Source organism: Corvus moneduloides, chromosome 5 (genome assembly GCF_009650955.1).
Source record: "Corvus moneduloides isolate bCorMon1 chromosome 5, bCorMon1.pri, whole genome shotgun sequence".
NCBI lineage: Eukaryota > Metazoa > Chordata > Aves > Passeriformes > Corvidae > Corvus > Corvus moneduloides.
In genome coordinates, this window is record NC_045480.1 from 44075064 (window position 1) to 44093563 (window position 18500).

The 18500-nt window shown below is 37.3% G+C and overlaps 1 protein-coding gene across 19 annotated transcripts in view; it reads right to left on the reverse strand.

Annotated features, from left to right (window-relative positions):
* COL25A1 (collagen type XXV alpha 1 chain) overlaps positions 1 to 18500 on the reverse strand; it is a 316322-nt gene that overhangs the window by 56258 nt on the left and 241564 nt on the right. For all 19 annotated transcript variants that reach the window (XM_032108047.1, XM_032108056.1, XM_032108058.1 and 16 more), the window contains 4 exons: positions 17122 to 17166; positions 7705 to 7758; positions 6126 to 6152; positions 3742 to 3786 (listed from right to left, as the gene is read on the reverse strand). In XM_032108047.1, coding sequence (XP_031963938.1) covers positions 3742 to 3786; positions 6126 to 6152; positions 7705 to 7758; positions 17122 to 17166 — 171 coding nt within the window. The remainder of the gene's footprint in view (positions 1 to 3741; positions 3787 to 6125; positions 6153 to 7704; positions 7759 to 17121; positions 17167 to 18500) is intronic.

An 18500-nucleotide genomic window follows, 5' to 3' on the forward strand; every position in this document is an offset into this window, starting at 1 on the left:
TAAAGCATGCAATGTTATACTTTACAGGATGAAACAGCTACGGTAATTTACGTATTCAGGAAAGGTCTCTGTTCTGAGAAGGCATCTAGCATTCAAAAAGATTTGCCTACATTTTGCTGGGTTGACTGAATTTCATAGGCAGTAATATGCACAGGACACTTTTTTTCTTAAACAACATGCCAAAGAAAAAAGAAAAAAAAACCTACTGAAAAGTTTGCTAGTCAGACTATATACTATTGAAGATGACTAGTGTGCTTCTATTTGAAAAATTGTTTAACTGTTCATTATTTAAAATAATTGTACATGGTTCACTGAAAGTAGCAAGCTGCTACATGGCAGCAACTTCAAGCTCCTGAGAAGCCTGCCTGTGATTTACATAGGCAAAATAGAAGCCAGTACTGAAATACACTTTGAAGATGTATATGCAGGGTACAAATGCTTAATATTCTTTGTACAAAATACAGATAGAGGACACCCATTCCTGATGTCTCTGTGAATGCCATAGAAAGATGTTTGGCTATGGCATCTTTTTGGTATTATCTTATAAAATTAAATTCTACCAGTTAACACGCTCACTGGCCTCTGAAGAACAAGAATACACAGTTAGTGCAGCTTGCTCTTGAGTGAAGAAAACACAAAAATCAGAATATTGAGGTTGATACAGGCATGGAAACCTGAGCTGCCTCATTTTGATAGACATGCATGAGTGACACTGCTAATATCCCTTACAAGCATGTACAACTGAAAGCCTCAAGAACCTTTTATAGCTATAAAGGATCAAAGCAACTAGTGAGACACATTAACCAGTTAAACATTTCGAAGGGCAACGACAGATATGGAGAAGATAAGACACAAAATATTTATAATCCACCTTCGTGCAAGTATAAAAAAGAGCATCAAAGAAAAAATTACAGTACAGTATGTTCTCAATTCACTGATGAGTCAAGACAGTTTGCAAATGAAGCAACTTTAGCAGGGAAACATGTACAAAGAAGGAAGATACTTGGTAGTTTCTAGGGACCAAGGCTACAGAGGAAGAACAGAAGCAAGAACTCAAGTTTGGCATTTACACTGTCTTCAAAGTAGGAGAATTCAACAAAGACATTTTCATTCTAAAGTCTCAGGTCAAGAATCAAGGACTCAAGTCCCTATTTTTGAGTGTCACTAGGTACAGCAGTTCAGAAAACAAAGCTACATTTTTTGCACAAACAGGAACCTGCTCCTATACCAAATCTGAATCTGCTGCATCGTGGTATCTCACTCTCTCACCATATGAACAAAAATTTATTATTTATCTCAAAACACTATTTAAGCTTTTAAAGAAATGTTTTTAAGTTTTATGAATGATGGATTAAATCCTCTAAGCCTATGTATAGCATTATGCTCTAGTGCAATGTTCTCTGCTTATTTACACAGAATTAATGGCTTGTTTACTGAGCAGGAGGGGTCTGTACATGTATGTGGCTGAACACCCAGAACTGAGTGGATACTGGGCTTATCTCTGAACACATTCAGCAGCTCTTTTAGAAAGAGTCGTTACAAAGAGCCTTATAAGTCTTACAATACAGATAGAAATACAAATAAATATAGAAAAATAGTCAAGTCTGCTTTATGAACAAATTAATTAAACGTGTCCAAAACAGTCATTCTTATTTCCTCTGCCACTTAGAAATTGCTGGGCATCTTCATGCCGGAATTATACAGAATGATCACAGAGCAAAAACTTCCCCCTATGCTGAAGAACAGGAAAGAACACAAACCCTGTTAAGCAGCTCAAGTGTAAAGTAATGACACCAAGTTTAATGCTTACTCCTAAATTATCTGCCAGAAACCACCCTTGTAAGCTCTCTAGAAAGTGCTGTTTGCAAAGCAACCTATCAGAAACGTTAAGCTGTAGCTCTGCTCTAAGAATGGTATCTTTTTTCCTGGGTGGCAGATTGTCTTGTAGGCAGGGAAGAAGAAGAAAAATATTGAAAGTCAACCAAATCACAGCTCTGGAAAATCTGGCAAAAATTAATGCAGAGGATTCTAACCTGTTATGGTTAAAGCAGCGCACTCCAAACAAACAGAATATATTCCCACGTCACCACCCCACCTCTGAAACTCATATGAAGCCTAGAAGAGATGGGAGACTTCTGCATTATGAAGTTCAGCAGTTGTCTTGAAATTTCTTCAGATACAGCAATATATATATGAAGTCTCCTAACAAACTATACTTCCAAGTTGATTCTAACTTGACTGCCTAACTGTTGGAAGTTCACACAGCAGTATTTAAAACTTTATATTTGGCCAGAAAGGATCTCCCACTGAAAGAAGGAGAGAACTTTTTTCTTTCCTTAAAAAAGATCCCAAACAGGGGGATGTGCACACTGATATGGGCAATATTGGCATTCTAGTGGATGCAAGCTCAGCATTCACAGCTAATGAAGTAGAAAAGCAACAGGTGAAGTTGCACTAGGCCACCCAGAGAGATTAAAAACTTACCATTTACTGGTTGTAGAACTATCTGAACAAAAATCTCATACTTGTAGCAGATTATATTCTTAAATCACATAAGAGGTGGTCAAGATTATGTTACCAGCATACATTGTGTAAGTAAGTAAATAAGGTTCTGAAGATTTTCATCTGGGTTAATAAGCATGACTGCAGATAAAGTATTATTTAAATTAACTCCAAGAATCAAGTAACTTGACTATTCTTAAAACTAATGTCTATTTTTAATTGCTGATTTTAGAATATGCCTTAAAATATTTGTGCTCTTCAAAGTACAGATTAAATGCACCCAAATGACAGATCCTGAGGGATTTGCATGCATTCCTTACCAGCTTGATAAATCCATCATAAATTTCTCCTTGCACGGAAATGATGTAAGTTGGTTAAGCATTACACATGCAGGGGTACAAGAAAAAATGCTTATGCTTCTGCCCAAGTGTAATCACTAAAATAAATGTTTTTTAGAAATATATGAGTTCAAAAGTGATGGCAGAAGAGATCAGTATGTCTGACCCTTTCTCATGTGCAACACAGCCTTTACCCTGATTGCTAAAGACTGACTTGTGTAAGGAAACCACATTGAAAACTCTAGTTCAATTTTCTGAGCGTGAGTCTCACATAAAAGAAAACTCAAGAAAATAAAAATTTTGACAGAAGCTATTTTTTGGTGATTTCTGCAATATCTTGGTACCTTGCAACAATGAACTAAGAAGGTGTAAAGTGAGGTTATTGTTGATGTCATGTAGAATGAAGATTGGAAGTGTGGTTATTGTCAACTCTTGATTTTCCAGCTGCCAATTTTGGAAGGAAATTGCCTATCATGATACCATAATTTTTGTCCCATATTGGTTTGGTCCCTCTCTTTGATGGAAACACAGAAGGGGAAAAGTTAAAGGGTGTATCAGAAAACGTGGCTAAAATTCAACAGAGCAGTTCCAACTGGTGGGTTGTGGCCAAAGCTTTGTATGATGAACATTTCAACAAAGAGGAGTGCTAGCTAGAAACACGATGATGTATTCTGTACTAGAGTTTCTGCTGTATGAAGTCAGAAATCTTATGCTTAGTTGCACAGAATAGTGAAAATTTTTCTCCTGCTCATAAAAATGAACTCAACTAAATCACGCACCTTTAAAAAACCCCCAGCTCAAAATGCATTTTTCTTTTGAACAAATTCTTATTTTCATTAGTTGGTTATACTATAAACACACCTAAGGCACACATTTTCTTCTCAACTAAGAAGCAGTGTACCTTTTCTCCTGTGTCACCCTTCAGTCCATTCTCGCCAGCATCCCCCTACAATTAAAATACATGTTATATTTTAATGATTTTAAGTAAGCACACAGTATGCAGAGAAGAGTCAGTATTCCAACATGATTAGCAAGTTGATTTTGTTATTCAGATAGTCAATCTCTCTGTGACATGGTCAGGAAGTGGCGATGTCTTATACAGACTTCACTATAACTGCGACCCCTTTCACAGATCTGAAAAAAAGCCCCACCACAAAGTATCAAAATACCTGTTGGTATAATCTACCAACTTTCCCAGTTCACTGCAGCTCAGCAAGGAAGGAACGATTTAATGATTTCATGATGATTCAACACTTTGAATTACCAATATATTTTTCTTCCCAACGCAGAAACATTCACCTAGATGCATCTAATAAAACTCAGATGACAGTTACACAATTCCAGTACTTTTTATTAGGATTCTCAAGTCATTTATAGCATCTACTCTCTGAGTCTGAAGTCCTCCATGAATGATTCACAAACTAAAAAAAATTCACTAAATGTCACTCCTCCAAGGAGCTACCAAATGACTTTCTCTCTACATAAAATCTATGCACTCTTTATTGTTTAAAAAGTGATGTTTGGATAACACCTTTTCATGGCTGGTAGGTATTTTCTACTCAAAAAGTGTCCAAAATTTTTAAATAAAAATTTCACAATATTTATCTATAAAAAGACCTAATTTCCACCCATAGTCATGTAACTACATAAGAAGTCCGGACTACACCAAATAGTCTTTGTTATATGTTAAGAATATAGGCTAAAAATTTCTGTGGGACTTGAGGTTCACATAAAGTGCAAGAAGTATTTAAAATGCCAAAAATATTGATAAAAATAGAGCCTAAGTAGACTAAAAAAATAGTCCTGGTCTTGGTCAGATAACCAGTAGTACTATTCAAATAACATTATTCAGTATCTGTCATATTGTTCTGAAAACTTTAATGTGAAATTCCATTCAGAGAGGACTTAGAGAGCAATTTATACATCACAGTCACTGATACAATGGGAACTAGCTAACAATCTAGCACCACTTCAATTAAGGAAACATAGATGAAACACAGAAGAGTAACAGGAATGTCATGCCAAGTTCATTTGACATGATAAAGCATATTGAGGGGATTTGTAACTACACTTTTCAGAAAAAGACGAAGGATAATTATGGAAAAATAGAATGGTTTTAAGTAACAAAAGTTCAGTACATGTTAAAATTCACTGTTATTCCTTTCATGTATGAAAACAAACAAAGTACTGAAGCACTTTAAAAATATTATTTTAACAGAAGAAATTATTTCACGATGCATATTTCATGATTACATACTTCTACATGTGGGGTACAGACTTCCAAGATTTCCCTGGAATATTTTTATGGTGTGCTTTTGAAAATGTGAAATGAATTGCCTTGGCAAAGCATACTTCCAGCTGCTATTACACAGATTTACATGGATCTGGAAGTGAAATTCAGTTGTAGCTGCAAAGACACAGCTAAACACTTCTCAAGAGCAAATGGCACCTCAGTACAAGCAACTTGCTTTTTACAAGTAAGCTCAGCATACTTGCAGAAGATGAGGCTGTGCACAGATTCCTACTCAGAATAAGGCTTATGTAATTTCTCAAACTGCCCCTGTGTGCAGGCGCAGAAGCTTGACTCTAAACTCATTGTGCTCCTACCAGCCACTATGCCTGGAAGAGCAGAATTATACTCTCCTGCAGCATAGAGTTTTATCCCACCCCCTTGTCTTGTCTTGGTGTGACTGGACATCAGAGAAGCAATTTCTTGCTAACTCACTGCAAGTAAGAGCACCATCAGCACGCCACTTGTGCTGCTGGTGCCTCTCCAGACAGCATTGCTTGAGGGCATCAGGGCAGACTCCCTTGCTCTTACTTAAACTGACCCAAACACAAATGGAGCATTCCACTTTTAGTATGTTGAGAACTGGTTATCCAGGTATCACTTAGAGTGTAGTTATCATTTGTTACCTAATTGTTTTATTCCACACAAGTGCCAGAGCATCAAAACAAAGTTATGAGAAATGTGTGGATCTCTAATTTATTCAGACGGGCTCATCACTTTCTGAGACTCGCCACAGTTAGGATTAGTTGCCTGATTGCTCAGCTGTGCAGCCTTTAACACACGATCACTGCACTCTGTGACTAATCCCACTGCAGTAATCACAGATCAGTAACTTCCATTAGTATTATCTGACTCTCAGAAAGGCTGCACAATGCTGCTCAAGTTCTAGGGAGTAGCTGTGGTTTTTTATTTTTAAACTTGGAATCAGTGCACTGGCGACTTTCCAAGCAAGTTATCCAAAACAGAACCACAACAAAGGAAGTGAAATGTCTCACCTTTTCTCCTCTTTCTCCAGGGTCACCCTGAGGAAAATGATTGGAGCAAAGAAGTCATAAGTTACTAACTCAGGCAAAAATCAAAGTGTTAGTATTACTACCATTACTAATAATTATGTCACTACTGACGACAATGTCTCAGATGATACAATCCAACAAGAAAATCCCCAATGAACAAAAAAATATTTAAATGTAATAGATTTCAATGGATAATTCAACTGCAACATATACTTTTTTAAAGCTTCAGTAGTTTGCATGTGAAGACCTCTCTCCCTATTTTGTCATAGACACTGACAAACAGGCGTATGTCCTTGAGAAATAGCCTGCAGGGACCTAGGTGAATCCTACATGTGGTTCTCCTTGTTTTGGGAACAAACAAAGGAAAAACACAAAGTCTGAATGTGAAGGGAAAGTCTCATGATTCTGTCAACGGCTCAGAAGGTTCCTCAAGAGAGAGAAAATGCCTGAAGTGTCCTGAACTAATTCATAACTGTTTCAGAGCAAAGAGCCTTCAGTGCTCCTTACATTCTCTGTAACAATCTCTGTAACAGAAAGATGGCTCATAGCCATTATTTTTTTCAAAATTAAAACATGCTTGAGAAACTGCCAAAGCACTTTTGCACACCAGCCTGACCTTGACAACTCATCTCTGCATTTCTGGCTCAGAGCTGCACTCTGGCTCATCTTTGCCCCTTCTCATGGCTGGCAGTCACCAGGCAACTCAGGGACTACAGCTGTGAATACGAATTAAGCATCAACTGCCATAATTTGGCTTCTTCTGTATACAAAGTAAGAAAAGGTCATGCTCCCAAATGGTTTGTTTTCATTCCTGATGGACAAGCAGCCAGTCAGTAAATGCAAAGAGGCTGCCTTGCTTGTCTGTCAGCTGTAGCATGATGCACAGAATCAGCTGAGGAGCACATGTGCACCAGACACGCTCCCTTGCAGCTGATGGGATTAGAATTTAGCATTACCCCTTCCAAGAGGCCCACAGATCCCATCATCTTGGACATGTTGAGTTTTCTTTTAAATGAAGTTATCATAAGCTTTATGTTCTATTTCACTTGTTCAATATTAGAACAGCAGAACAAATTATATGACAATAAAGTAAGTGCAAAGAGTCAGTCTGATGTAACAAATACAGGCTGAGACATGCTCCTAATGAGGCTTGTTGCTAACTTCTATAATAGCAGGATCAGCCCTCAAGACTTCACCCTGACATTTGTCAAAGAACTGACCACAGCAGTTCTTGAAAAGAACCCTGAAACACATTGTAAGGGGCATAAACAAAGCCTTTCTGAAAAGGTCCCCAAATTCCCAAATACTTGCAGGCATATTGCATTCAGCTGGGAGTGGATGTCTATGCGTCAGTGCCACTGACTGGAATTATACATGCACAGCAGAAGAATATGCTTCTTTATGGGGAGATGTGTAAAGCCTCTTACAGCACTGATCACTGGAGTGAGCAGATCATTAAAAGCCAGTCAGAATATAAAGCCGAGTTGGAAAGCCTGACTGTCATCTACATATGCACTCACACACTCAGTGCTTCTGTTTTTAATCCATTTTCAATACTGACCTTGAGCCCTGCTTCTCCCTTCTCTCCTGCTATGCCAGGCAAACCAGGTTCACCCTAAAGGCAAAGAAAACAAAAGATGAAGTTAAGAAAGACATGATGAAATATATGAGTTTTCTCGTATTGGGTAAGTAATGATAAACAAAATTTAAAAAGACTCTGCAAACATGTACCCCACAGCTGGGCACTAAAATGCCTTATTTCATCAGTTAGCGTGGATTAACCCATATTAAGATAAGAAATTATTCTTCTGAAGGAGATGAAAGCACACAGATGTCAAACTAAACGGAAAGGAGACCTGTGACTCCTGAGTCTTAAAATCTGTCCAATTAACCTTAAAAGCACAGTCTTCCCAGCAAGACTGCCAATGCTTTCCTCTTCTCTACAACTTAGAAATGCTGCAAGAAAGACTTATCTTAATTTATTTTGACATTTGTGCTTCTGGTCTCAGACAGAAGGCATATAACGAACTAAAATGAGAAGGGCTTGTTTCAGAAATGGAAGAATTTGGAAGAACAGAGAGCTTTTCAATTTTAAAAATATACTTTGCTTGTCCATTTTTTATACTCTTATACCAGTGGCTGAAAAGTGGTTTTAAAAGATTTTAAAACTGTCATTATTACATCAATTTTCCAAATTTTGGGTATGTTTAATGGGTAGTATATTATTCTTCCAGGAGTCATAAATTCTTTTCATAAGTCAATTAGCAAGTAACGCTTATTTTCAATCTTCTTTCCCTCCTTTGAATTTAAAAATAATGGAAAGAAACAAACAAGGAAAAAACCCAAGTCAAAACAAACAAAACTCTAAAAGATATTTCTTAGTGTTTATATCCCATATTTATGGGAGAACCACTGATATTCATTTTAGATAAAACGATAATGCAATGGTTTTTTTTACTGTAAAACAACTAGAGCATATGGCTAAGTATGTAAATGCTTCTGCGAGTGTATGTCTCAGCTTCACAAGAAATACCTTTTATAACCCTCACACAGAGAACTGCATCACATTTCTGACATGGGTAAGCACATTGAAATAACAGCCAAAAAAAAGATTTTAAAAAGTCTGCAGCAAGGTCCTTCTAAAAGTCCTTTGCTATGTAAGTGTATAAAAATCCACTAGCTAACATACCCATCACATTTAAAACAGCAATTTATATCAGAAACTTAGTGAGCAATTTTCACACAGTGTTCAAACTTAGTACACGTGAACCTATCCTCTACTCAAAGTTACAGAGGCATTAAGATAAAGGCTTTTCCAAGATATATTTTCTAGTCCTCCATAAAAGCCTTCTATTAAGAAAGAATTTCTCTCTTACTTCCGCAGGCAGATTTAATCATAGATAAATTAACTCTGATTCTCCATGAAAACAAGTTCCATCGTATTTCTAAATTAGGTAAAGGAATCATTAATTACATTTTAATTTCATTGAGAGTTGGACTATTCCAAAAAACAAAGCTAAAGTTCTAGCAAAACTCTAGTGAGGCACTTTCCAAGCCAGAGAAAAAAATGTTAGGTACCATTAAGCCCTCAGGGAATTAAATAGTCACTTGTGTCAGCCTTTTCTCAAGACCCCTTTGTACTACAGTAGCTGTGAGGCTGATAAAGTGGCACAGGCATTCAATATATGAGTGGTCAGGATTTGAAGCTGTTGGAGATTAGGTGTGAGTGTCCTAAAGGATTGACCTAAAATGCTCCTGAAGAAAACTGCCAGTTGACAAAATGAAGCAGAAGGGACCCATGAATATACACTTGTTTCTCCTCATCCTCACAGCCCAAACAAGCTTGTTTCTGTTCCCTTCATTTTTGAACAGCTGCTGTCGGCTTGTGCTTTCAGGGGCTTAAATCTCTAATCAAAGGGTTGAAGTTCCAAGCTTGCACTTTCCTCCCAGGTTTATGTATCAGTGCTATGAATGCAGAGGGCTACGATTGTGACAAAAAGGAGGCTGCAAAAACAGAACAAAAAAATTATTTTCTTCACGAAAAAGTGAATATCTCAGTTTGCCACCATAGTAAATCCCCATTCATACCAGCAATCTCATTTCTGACCTACATGCAACTCTTCTATGCACAGCACTACACTTATAATACTGAAAATACTAGGCAGAGACATTTGAAGTGCAGAAACTAGCTCTGAGAATGGGAAAGATTGAAGGCAAACCTAGAAGAATAACACAGAAATGACTTTGTGCCTTTATGTTTTTGAAGTGATTATCATTCTGTTTCTAATGTTCAGAAGAACAGGGAAAATATTCCTTTCCCTATGTCAGATCTCTATTTTCTTGTCGGTACGAGGAATCAGGGAGTAATAAGGCGAAGTGAAAATGTACAGCCCATAAGCTGTTCTATGCCCTAGCCCTGATGAACATTCCCAGTGCACAGCTAAACAAGCTTTGTGCCAGGCAGTCTCCCTTTGTAACTGCATGGCAGTCTGGCTTTATGGGCAGATGTTTTTACAATTCCAGTAAGCCTTAACATAAACCCCCCAAACAAACAAGAAAACCAAATCACAACACAAAAATAGAAGTAGTTATGAAGCAAAGAGCAGTTCACTTTTGAAGATGAGTAGATTGATAGCTCTTGATAGCTCCTTCCTTGCTACGCACTAAAACACTGTATCATTTTAGCCATGTTGGTCCCAAAAGATCATTTTGATTCCTGGCATGAAAATAATTTAAAATATTTCTGTTAGGAAGTATAGTTAATTATTTTCCTTCCATTTAGTTACTTTTAGTTATTTATCTCTAAAGGCATGTATTAAAACCAGAGTGCAAAACGCTGTATGAGTAAAGTGGAGTGTAGAATGCTGTAGGAGTATGCTTCAGCCCCACAGGTTAGTGCTTTGGAGATGAACAAAAAGCCCAGCTGACCTTTAGGAGGCTGAAGACAATGACACTGCTATTCACGGAGTGATGCATGCAAGGGAACACCAGACATTCAACGACATCAATTGACACAATAACTTAAATCAGACTGCTTTTCAACCTGATAGAATGAAAGAAGCTATAAAGCTAAATCCTCAGTGTCACATGTTTTTTACATTCACCAGGCCATGGGTAATGTCTTTCCTGACTGCTGTTGTAGTCTCTCTTCAATAGCATTGACAGCAAAGGTGTTAGGTTGCAGAAACAGTTCTCTTCTGCACATCTGCTAGCTTTGAAATCAAGGCAGCATATTTTTATTTATTTTTTCTTTCATAGAATCACAGAATGTCTGAAGTTAGATCTCCCTCTGGAGATCATCCCTGAGGGCCTTCATTGGATTCTACCCGGTATGTCCATGTTTCTCTTGTACTGAGGAGCCCACAACTGGACACAGTACTTCAAGAGTGGCCTCAACTGTGTTTCTTCCCATTTAAAGAATAATTTCTTCTATAGTACATCTAACTTTAGCCCTCAGCTTGCCTTTCTCCATCCAGGAACTCCTGAGAAATTATCACTCAGTAACAGAGTGATGGCAATCATGTTCCAAAACTTTCTGTCGTCATTACATGACCCAATACACAAATAGACAATAAACTATTGGAAAATGCTAGAAAAGCTTCCTTTTCCCAAATTTCATGTAAAAACTATGCAGCACTAGAAGGTAATTCTCTAGCCTCTGGTCTGCTGCAGAAAAAAACACTGCCACTAGAACCCTTACAGACACCGAAGTGTCCAGCTATTCACCACCAGAATCCAATTTTTTTCAGATAGAGTTTGCTGAATTCACAAATGATCTCAAAATGGTGGAAATAAAAATTTCCAGCAAATGTTCTAGTCTTCATTCACCTACGCAAAATCAATCCGCTTAACTCAGCAGGCGTGTAAATGTTCCAGTAGTTTATTTGATGACAGCCCACACAGAAGTATGCTGCAGACACAGTGGGATTGTTTTGCTGTTGTTTACGTGCTATAGAGGAATTGCAGAGCCCCCATCAGTGGAATATTGACAGTTCACTTGCAAAGAGGTATGTTGTAATGTTTGTTTACTGTCAATAACAGGAAAGTCTTTACCATGTTTCAGGAGCAAACCTGTGGATGGGGAGCTGCCACTGACAGCTCCATGTGTTAACCCCAAACACCCTTACAGGAGGACAAGCACTTTGGCTCCTCAAAAATAGCAGCACTCTAACAAACTAAGTTACTGTCACTGCTGCAGTGAATTAGAAAGAAGGCTGTTCCATCAGCAAGCTGCAGTGTTGAGGCATGACTGAATGAGTTACAAAGGGCATCACATTTAGCTATTCAAAACCCTCTGGTAATTTCTAGAAATGGCTTCAACAAAATGCTCTGAGTCTCAAAAGTCTTTGGCTTTTTTTTCCAACGGGTATAAATGATCAAGGCAAACAAAATGCTAACATGTCAAGAATAATACCCAAACCAGCCGTTCAGTTCAGGAGTTTCAGATAATTTGAATCAAAACCCGAAGGATATTCCTTTGGACACACACCAGAACACCTTCATTCAAGTCCTGACACTCTTGAGCCTATATTAACTGTATAACTGAATTAACATTGACAGAATAACTCCGTCTTTCCTGTATCTGGGCAGAGAACAACCTACAGCACCCTGCTTAATAAATAGTTGTAGTAGTTTCCTCAGATACTCTCATGATTGGGGCAATTTTAATGCTTACACTGAAGTGAATCTGAATTTGGTGAGTATTCAAATGTATAGAGCATTGCTTGGGCTCTGCTGGTAACATGAGAAAAATCTGTCAAGACGAACTCATAAAATCTACTTCAGAACAGGTCTGAAAATGTATTACCCACTGGAGTCCATATCAAAGAGTCGAGGCAGTTGAAAGCATGCTTCTCCTTACTGGAGTGCTTTGTGCCCTTGAGGCATATACCTTCATATCCAGAATTAATCAGCTAAAAATAACATGGCTGGAGGCCCCAGCTTTTCTTGTTTGTAACAGAAAAACACCCTAGAGGCTGCTGGTCTGAAATAGGCTTTGTTTTGGTGAGATGCATAACTCTGTCTACACCAGCTGGTGGATATCCACCTCACCCTGAAAGAAAGGCTGCCAGTATTGCTATATTTTTCAGTCACTAGAATATAATCAATTTAAGGATAAGGAAATGCAAGAGGCCCCAAATCTAATCCAGTCTAATTTTACTCTAAAATACATAGAAGAGGACAGAGGGTAAAAAAGTGGTTTTTTAGAAATGTTACTGTGATTTCCATTTCAAACCAGTGTTGAATTACCTCCTTTCAACTTGCTTTTTGCGCCCCTCAAAAGTAACTTAAAATTGTTTGTTTAAGGACTGGAAATCTCTCCTGGCCCACTCACCAACTGAAATTAAGTGGAAAGGCTCTTCAACAAGACTCAGCTGGCCTGCAAACCTGTCTGAGAATTTGTGAACTGCATTTATGGTGTTTCCTTCCTTTATCTGAAAAAATGTTAGTACATGCACACCCTTCCTCATTTCTCTGAAGAAATTTGATATTGCTACCTTCAAAATGTGTTCCTACACAGCACTGCACACAGTAATAAGGAAATACATATAAATTAGAATAAAAAGAAGCATGAAGAAAGCAGTAACAAATATGCATACCCAGATGCTGAATCTACTGATAAGAAGGAAAATTCTTCTGAGGTTTATCAAATTGCTACTGTCAATCTATCAAAAGAACTTGAAATGAAGGGATCTATCCTGACCACTCATTCTGTTTTCAATACACCCTTATGAAAAAACCCACCAAAATATCAAGTACTACATAAGAAAAAGCCATTTATGGAAGTGTAGAGTGAGGGGTTTATGCACTCCAGACCAACTTATTTATAACAAAGAGAGCTGCACAGACTCCAGAAACTGGGCTCCTTCAGGCCAAATACCATCTTGATTTAAGGAATCTCTGCTTTTCTCCTTGTGTCTCTGCTGCAGCCAATGAGAGTCCTTATCAAATCAGTGCCACTTCACAAATACCAAAATTCTATACTTGCAGAGTTGAACTTTCCAAGAAGCCTTTTGTGGCCATTTCAACATGATTAATGTAGGGGTGTGATATCCTTAGATCACTGCAACCTCACATCTCCATGAAGAACCAATGCTTTTTTGTACTTTTCGAGTGCCTGAGGACTTTCTGCCAGGGATGGAGAAAGGGAAGTTTATTGGCCATTGCATTGTGATAGAAAGCAATCTGTGGCTTGCACAACAGTCTGCAAAGGAAAAGGAGCACTCAGAAAGGCTCTCCTTGTTATCTCAGCAGGTTTTGGTCCATCCCAGGAACAACACTCTCTCCAGCTGCAGGTAGTATTAAGCAGCTCCTTTGCAGTACTGTTCTCAAGATAAACCTGCTGTAGTTTCTCAAATGTAGGAACAAATGAAGATTGTAAATGTCCTTGCAAGACTACCTGTAATGTTTCACTGGGTTTGGCCTAAAAAAAAAAAATGTGTGAAGGTTTTATGGCAGTGATTTTGCTACTCTGAATACAAGAAAAATCTATTAGTTAACAGCCCTGCAAAAACATGTGGGTTGTGTAAAATTACACTTACTCTAATATCTAGAGATTGTCTAAGAGAAATGGTTCATATGTTAAGGGATTAGAAAACTGTTCAAAGTGCACTCAGAATTTATGATCTCATTCCCAGACCTATTGGTCAGACTTGTCAATCATCTCCCATAGCCCACTATTTCAATTAAAGAAGAGGTGAAAGGAAAGAAAAAGGAAAATTACAGAGACACGTAGAAGATGGAGATGACCTAAGTCTTTTGTTCAACTGCTTAAGGAGAGAGCAAAGCTAATTCACTGCTGACATACATTGGCTGAAAAATACTTCATTGTCCAGATGAGAAAAGCATTCATACTCTTAATTTTAAGCATGTGCTTAACACTCACTGACTTTTAAACTAAGAAAAATATTAACTTGGAACTTAGTGCACTGCACATGCTGCTGTTTGACAGAGCGAGCTCACTGACTAAAAGGCAACCAAGACAGTAAGGCTTTTGTAAAGTCTTTTAACTACGTAACTTCTAAAAAGGGGGTGACTCGCATCACACATGCAAGCTGAATCCAACTCTTCTGCAAATCAACATGAATCTGAATGAGTAAAGCCAGGAGTGACAGCAGCTGGCTCATAGTACAGCCCAACTCTTAAAATCACCACTCTGGTCCTCATTCAACAATATCTTCTGCATCACGCTGCACTGAGAATCTGTTTCTTCATAGAAATTGGAAGAACTGATCTTCTGGTAGCAAAATATTAACATGGGAGTCCTAGGCTGCATTATACTTCCTAATTTTAGACAAACTCTCCTTCAGTTTAAACTTCATTTCTACCACTGTTTCCAAGCTAATGGAATTTTTTTATCTATTTGTTTAAAGAGATAGCAACATTCAACTTTCAATGGCCTCATCTTATATGAAAATAATATATTTTCTGCAAATAAGGAAGTGCTTTCTAGTCAGTATTGACCAACAGTTAGGAAATCAAACTAAAGAATGCAACAGCAATTCATTTTATCTGTGTTGCTTTTGTCCCGGTACTTATGTTTTACTTTAGCAATTTAGTTTTCTTCTTGAAGGTCAAAAGTAAAGCAGTCCAGCTACATTAAAAACACACTGACATTTTTAATAAAGTGGTAATAATTTAAAAATGTCTTTGACATTATAGATGTTACGAATGTTGAAGTAAATCAAATAAACAGACACCCATAAATTGAAAATTTTTGGCATTTTCTTTTAAAGCACAATTTAAAATTAATAATCAGCATTTAAATATGTGTTTGTCTCTTCCCATAATGTTCAATTGCATATTTCTTTTATGCCCCTTAAAACATCACTGCAGGTCTATGTGGTCTCCTAAAAATAAACATGCAACAACCTTGCCATAGAGCTGAAAAAAATTCGTTGTCTCTTAAAATGACACATTAATCACACATTTGACACATTTCATTATTAGCAATTTTTTGTGCTCATCTGAGTGAATATTTCTGGCCGGAGTTTGTATGATTATTATTAGAAATAAAGTTCCTGAATAAAATATGAATCATCAGTTCTGTTCTATTCAATGTGGTTTGCAACTTCACCCTATCCAGTCTTCTTACACATTAATGCATACCCAGATATGCTACAAAGCATATTTTCACTCGAACTTCAGCCATAGTGAGACCACAAAAATTACTTGAATTATGTACAGTAACAGCATCTGAGTTGGTAAGCACTGTCTGCCATTCATGTTGCATCTGAATGCAGCTATAAAATATGAGGACTTAACACACATTTGTTTCGTATATTTTCTTATAAATTCTGGTATGAGATACATATACATATAAAAATTCTAAATATTTGTTATTTTGTTGTTCCACATTAGTTGTAATACTCTGAATAATTTATAAATAAATTCCTATCACTATCACTGTAGTGAAATAAATATCACTATAGTGAAATAAATGATTATTACATAATTTCTTACAACCACTCTCAAAACACAGGTCTAATACTATGTATTATGCTATCAGAAACAACACATCCTCCTCTTTTTATTTTTTTTTTTAGGGGAGAAGAATTAAAAGCAAATTATTTGAAACATCTTAACACTTTTATTCCTAGGCCTCTTGGTGAGGGAAGCAGAAGCAAGAGAGGACTGTCTAAAACAACCCTTATACACTACCATCTGTTGCTGCTTGAACCTGGTGAACATATATATCATACATTTTCCTTTTGGCATCCCTTGCCAGTGCTTTTGAAGTTCACTAGGAATGTTAGGGCTTGTGAGAACAACAGATGGATAATACTCTGTACAATCAAAGAGGTATACTATTTAAACTTCATCACCCAGATTTGCCAAGCAACCTTAGCAACGCTGTAACACAGCCCTGCTGCTTTATTGTGACCTCTCCTTATGGAGGGCTGTTCTGAACTATGACTTTACTGAGAGATGACAGTGACTTGCCTAAATTAGCATTTCCTCCTAGTTGTGTTCAAAAATACTTCTGTTTGATTTATTTCTCTGTGTTTTCATCCTCAAAATTTAGTTTCACATTATTCTCCAGCTGTGTTTCCATCTCATTTTATTTCTCTATTTATTGGTTGTATTAACAATGTATTGGGCACTGTATCAATACCCGATATCAACATAAGTGTTTGCATCATGGGACCAAATTAACAAAAAGTGAAAAACCCTTTGTTTGTAAATATGCTGACTAAAGCAACACATTATTAATATGCATCTCTTTCTACAAGCTATCAGTCATCATCAAATCTGAACACCAGACTTTCAGCTTAATTAATTACATTTTCTGCCTGTTCAGGTAAAACTAGAAAAAAATTACTTCTGAGCACAAAGCACATTATATGTTCTTTCCACGAAGCCAATTTGAAACCACAGCTCTGGATATAAGGTTGCGTATTGCTCATGTGAACAAGCCCAAAATTGCTTTAATCCACTACATAAATAATGGCAGTGCTGACAAAGTCAGGGAACTCACCACTTGTCCATCTCTCCCTGGAACACCAGGCACTCCGACAGAACCCTGGAGGGAAACAGACGCCAGTGTTTAGCAAATTAAACAGGTCATGAAACCTTTCATTTCATAATACAGTATTTAGAAATAATGGTGAATGCTTGCTTATTGTAGCTGCAGTAAATTTTTCAAAAACTCATTTTCATCCAAGCTGAGCTCTCCTTTCATTTGAGATTCTATACTAATTAGACATATTCTCATGTTGTACATTTTAATGACTGTATGGCCTTTTCCAGGAACAAGCTTCAAGCTCATGTTCTGTAATGTTGTGGAAGCTTCACAAGAAATGTAAGAATTAAAATGCTGTTCCATTTAATGCTCTCAATAAATTTTGAGACTCATCCTATGCAATTGAATATAGCACCTGAACAAAACTATTAATGCTTCTGGAGGGATCATTCAAGCTCAATAGCTTGTAGCACCAATCCATCTAAAGGCTTTTAAGAGATAATCTGCAGTGATTCAGTCTGACAGCACAAATTACAGATACACTTTTAAAGTGCACCAATATTAGCATAATCAAAATTAATAAGTCACTACAGGCTAAACACAAGGGGCAAAGAAAGAAAACAAAATATTAACGTTGATTTATATAACATTGAAGGGATCTTGTTTACAAAGGTCTCATACTGTAAGTTTGTATGTGATGGACAATTTTTTTGAAGGCCCTTGTGCAACTTGCTATGGAAGTTCAGTGAAAACATGATGAATGAGGAAAGCACAAAAGCTGTGTCTGCTTACACAGCATTCTCCTCTTATCTTATAAAGATGGTGCTGCTCAGCAAGGGAACTGAAAGAATTGGTGCATGGCATTTTCCCCCCATCTCGCTTAGAGGTGTCTTTAAAATTGGTTTAGTCAAAAATCACCAACATCCAAAGGAAATGCATCCAAAATAGATGCACATGTTTGTCAATGAATAGAGTTGGGAAATCCTGTGAAACAGGAAAAGGAAGCAACTTATGAGGGTCTCAAAAACCCTCCAAGAGCTAGTAACAGAGCTTTGAATCAGTAAGAAATAATATACTGCATCCCAGCATATCTCCATGACCCACAATGCTCTCCCCTTTCTCCCAAAGCTTCCACTTTGGCATCCTTGTTGTCTCTTCTTGCTGGATGCATGGTCATGGCTTTTAGCCACTGCAAAGGGGCCTGAGTGAACATTCTCACATCTCCGTATCATTTTTCCAGAAAACTAGAACATAAAGCTCAGGAGGGCACTAAACCATCAGCCTCAATCAACTATCCTAAATGTAACAACTTCTCCTCTCAGTGACAACTGATTATTTTTCTTACAAAACACAGGATGTTAAAAACTGTAAAATGAAGCTGATTCTACCGTGAT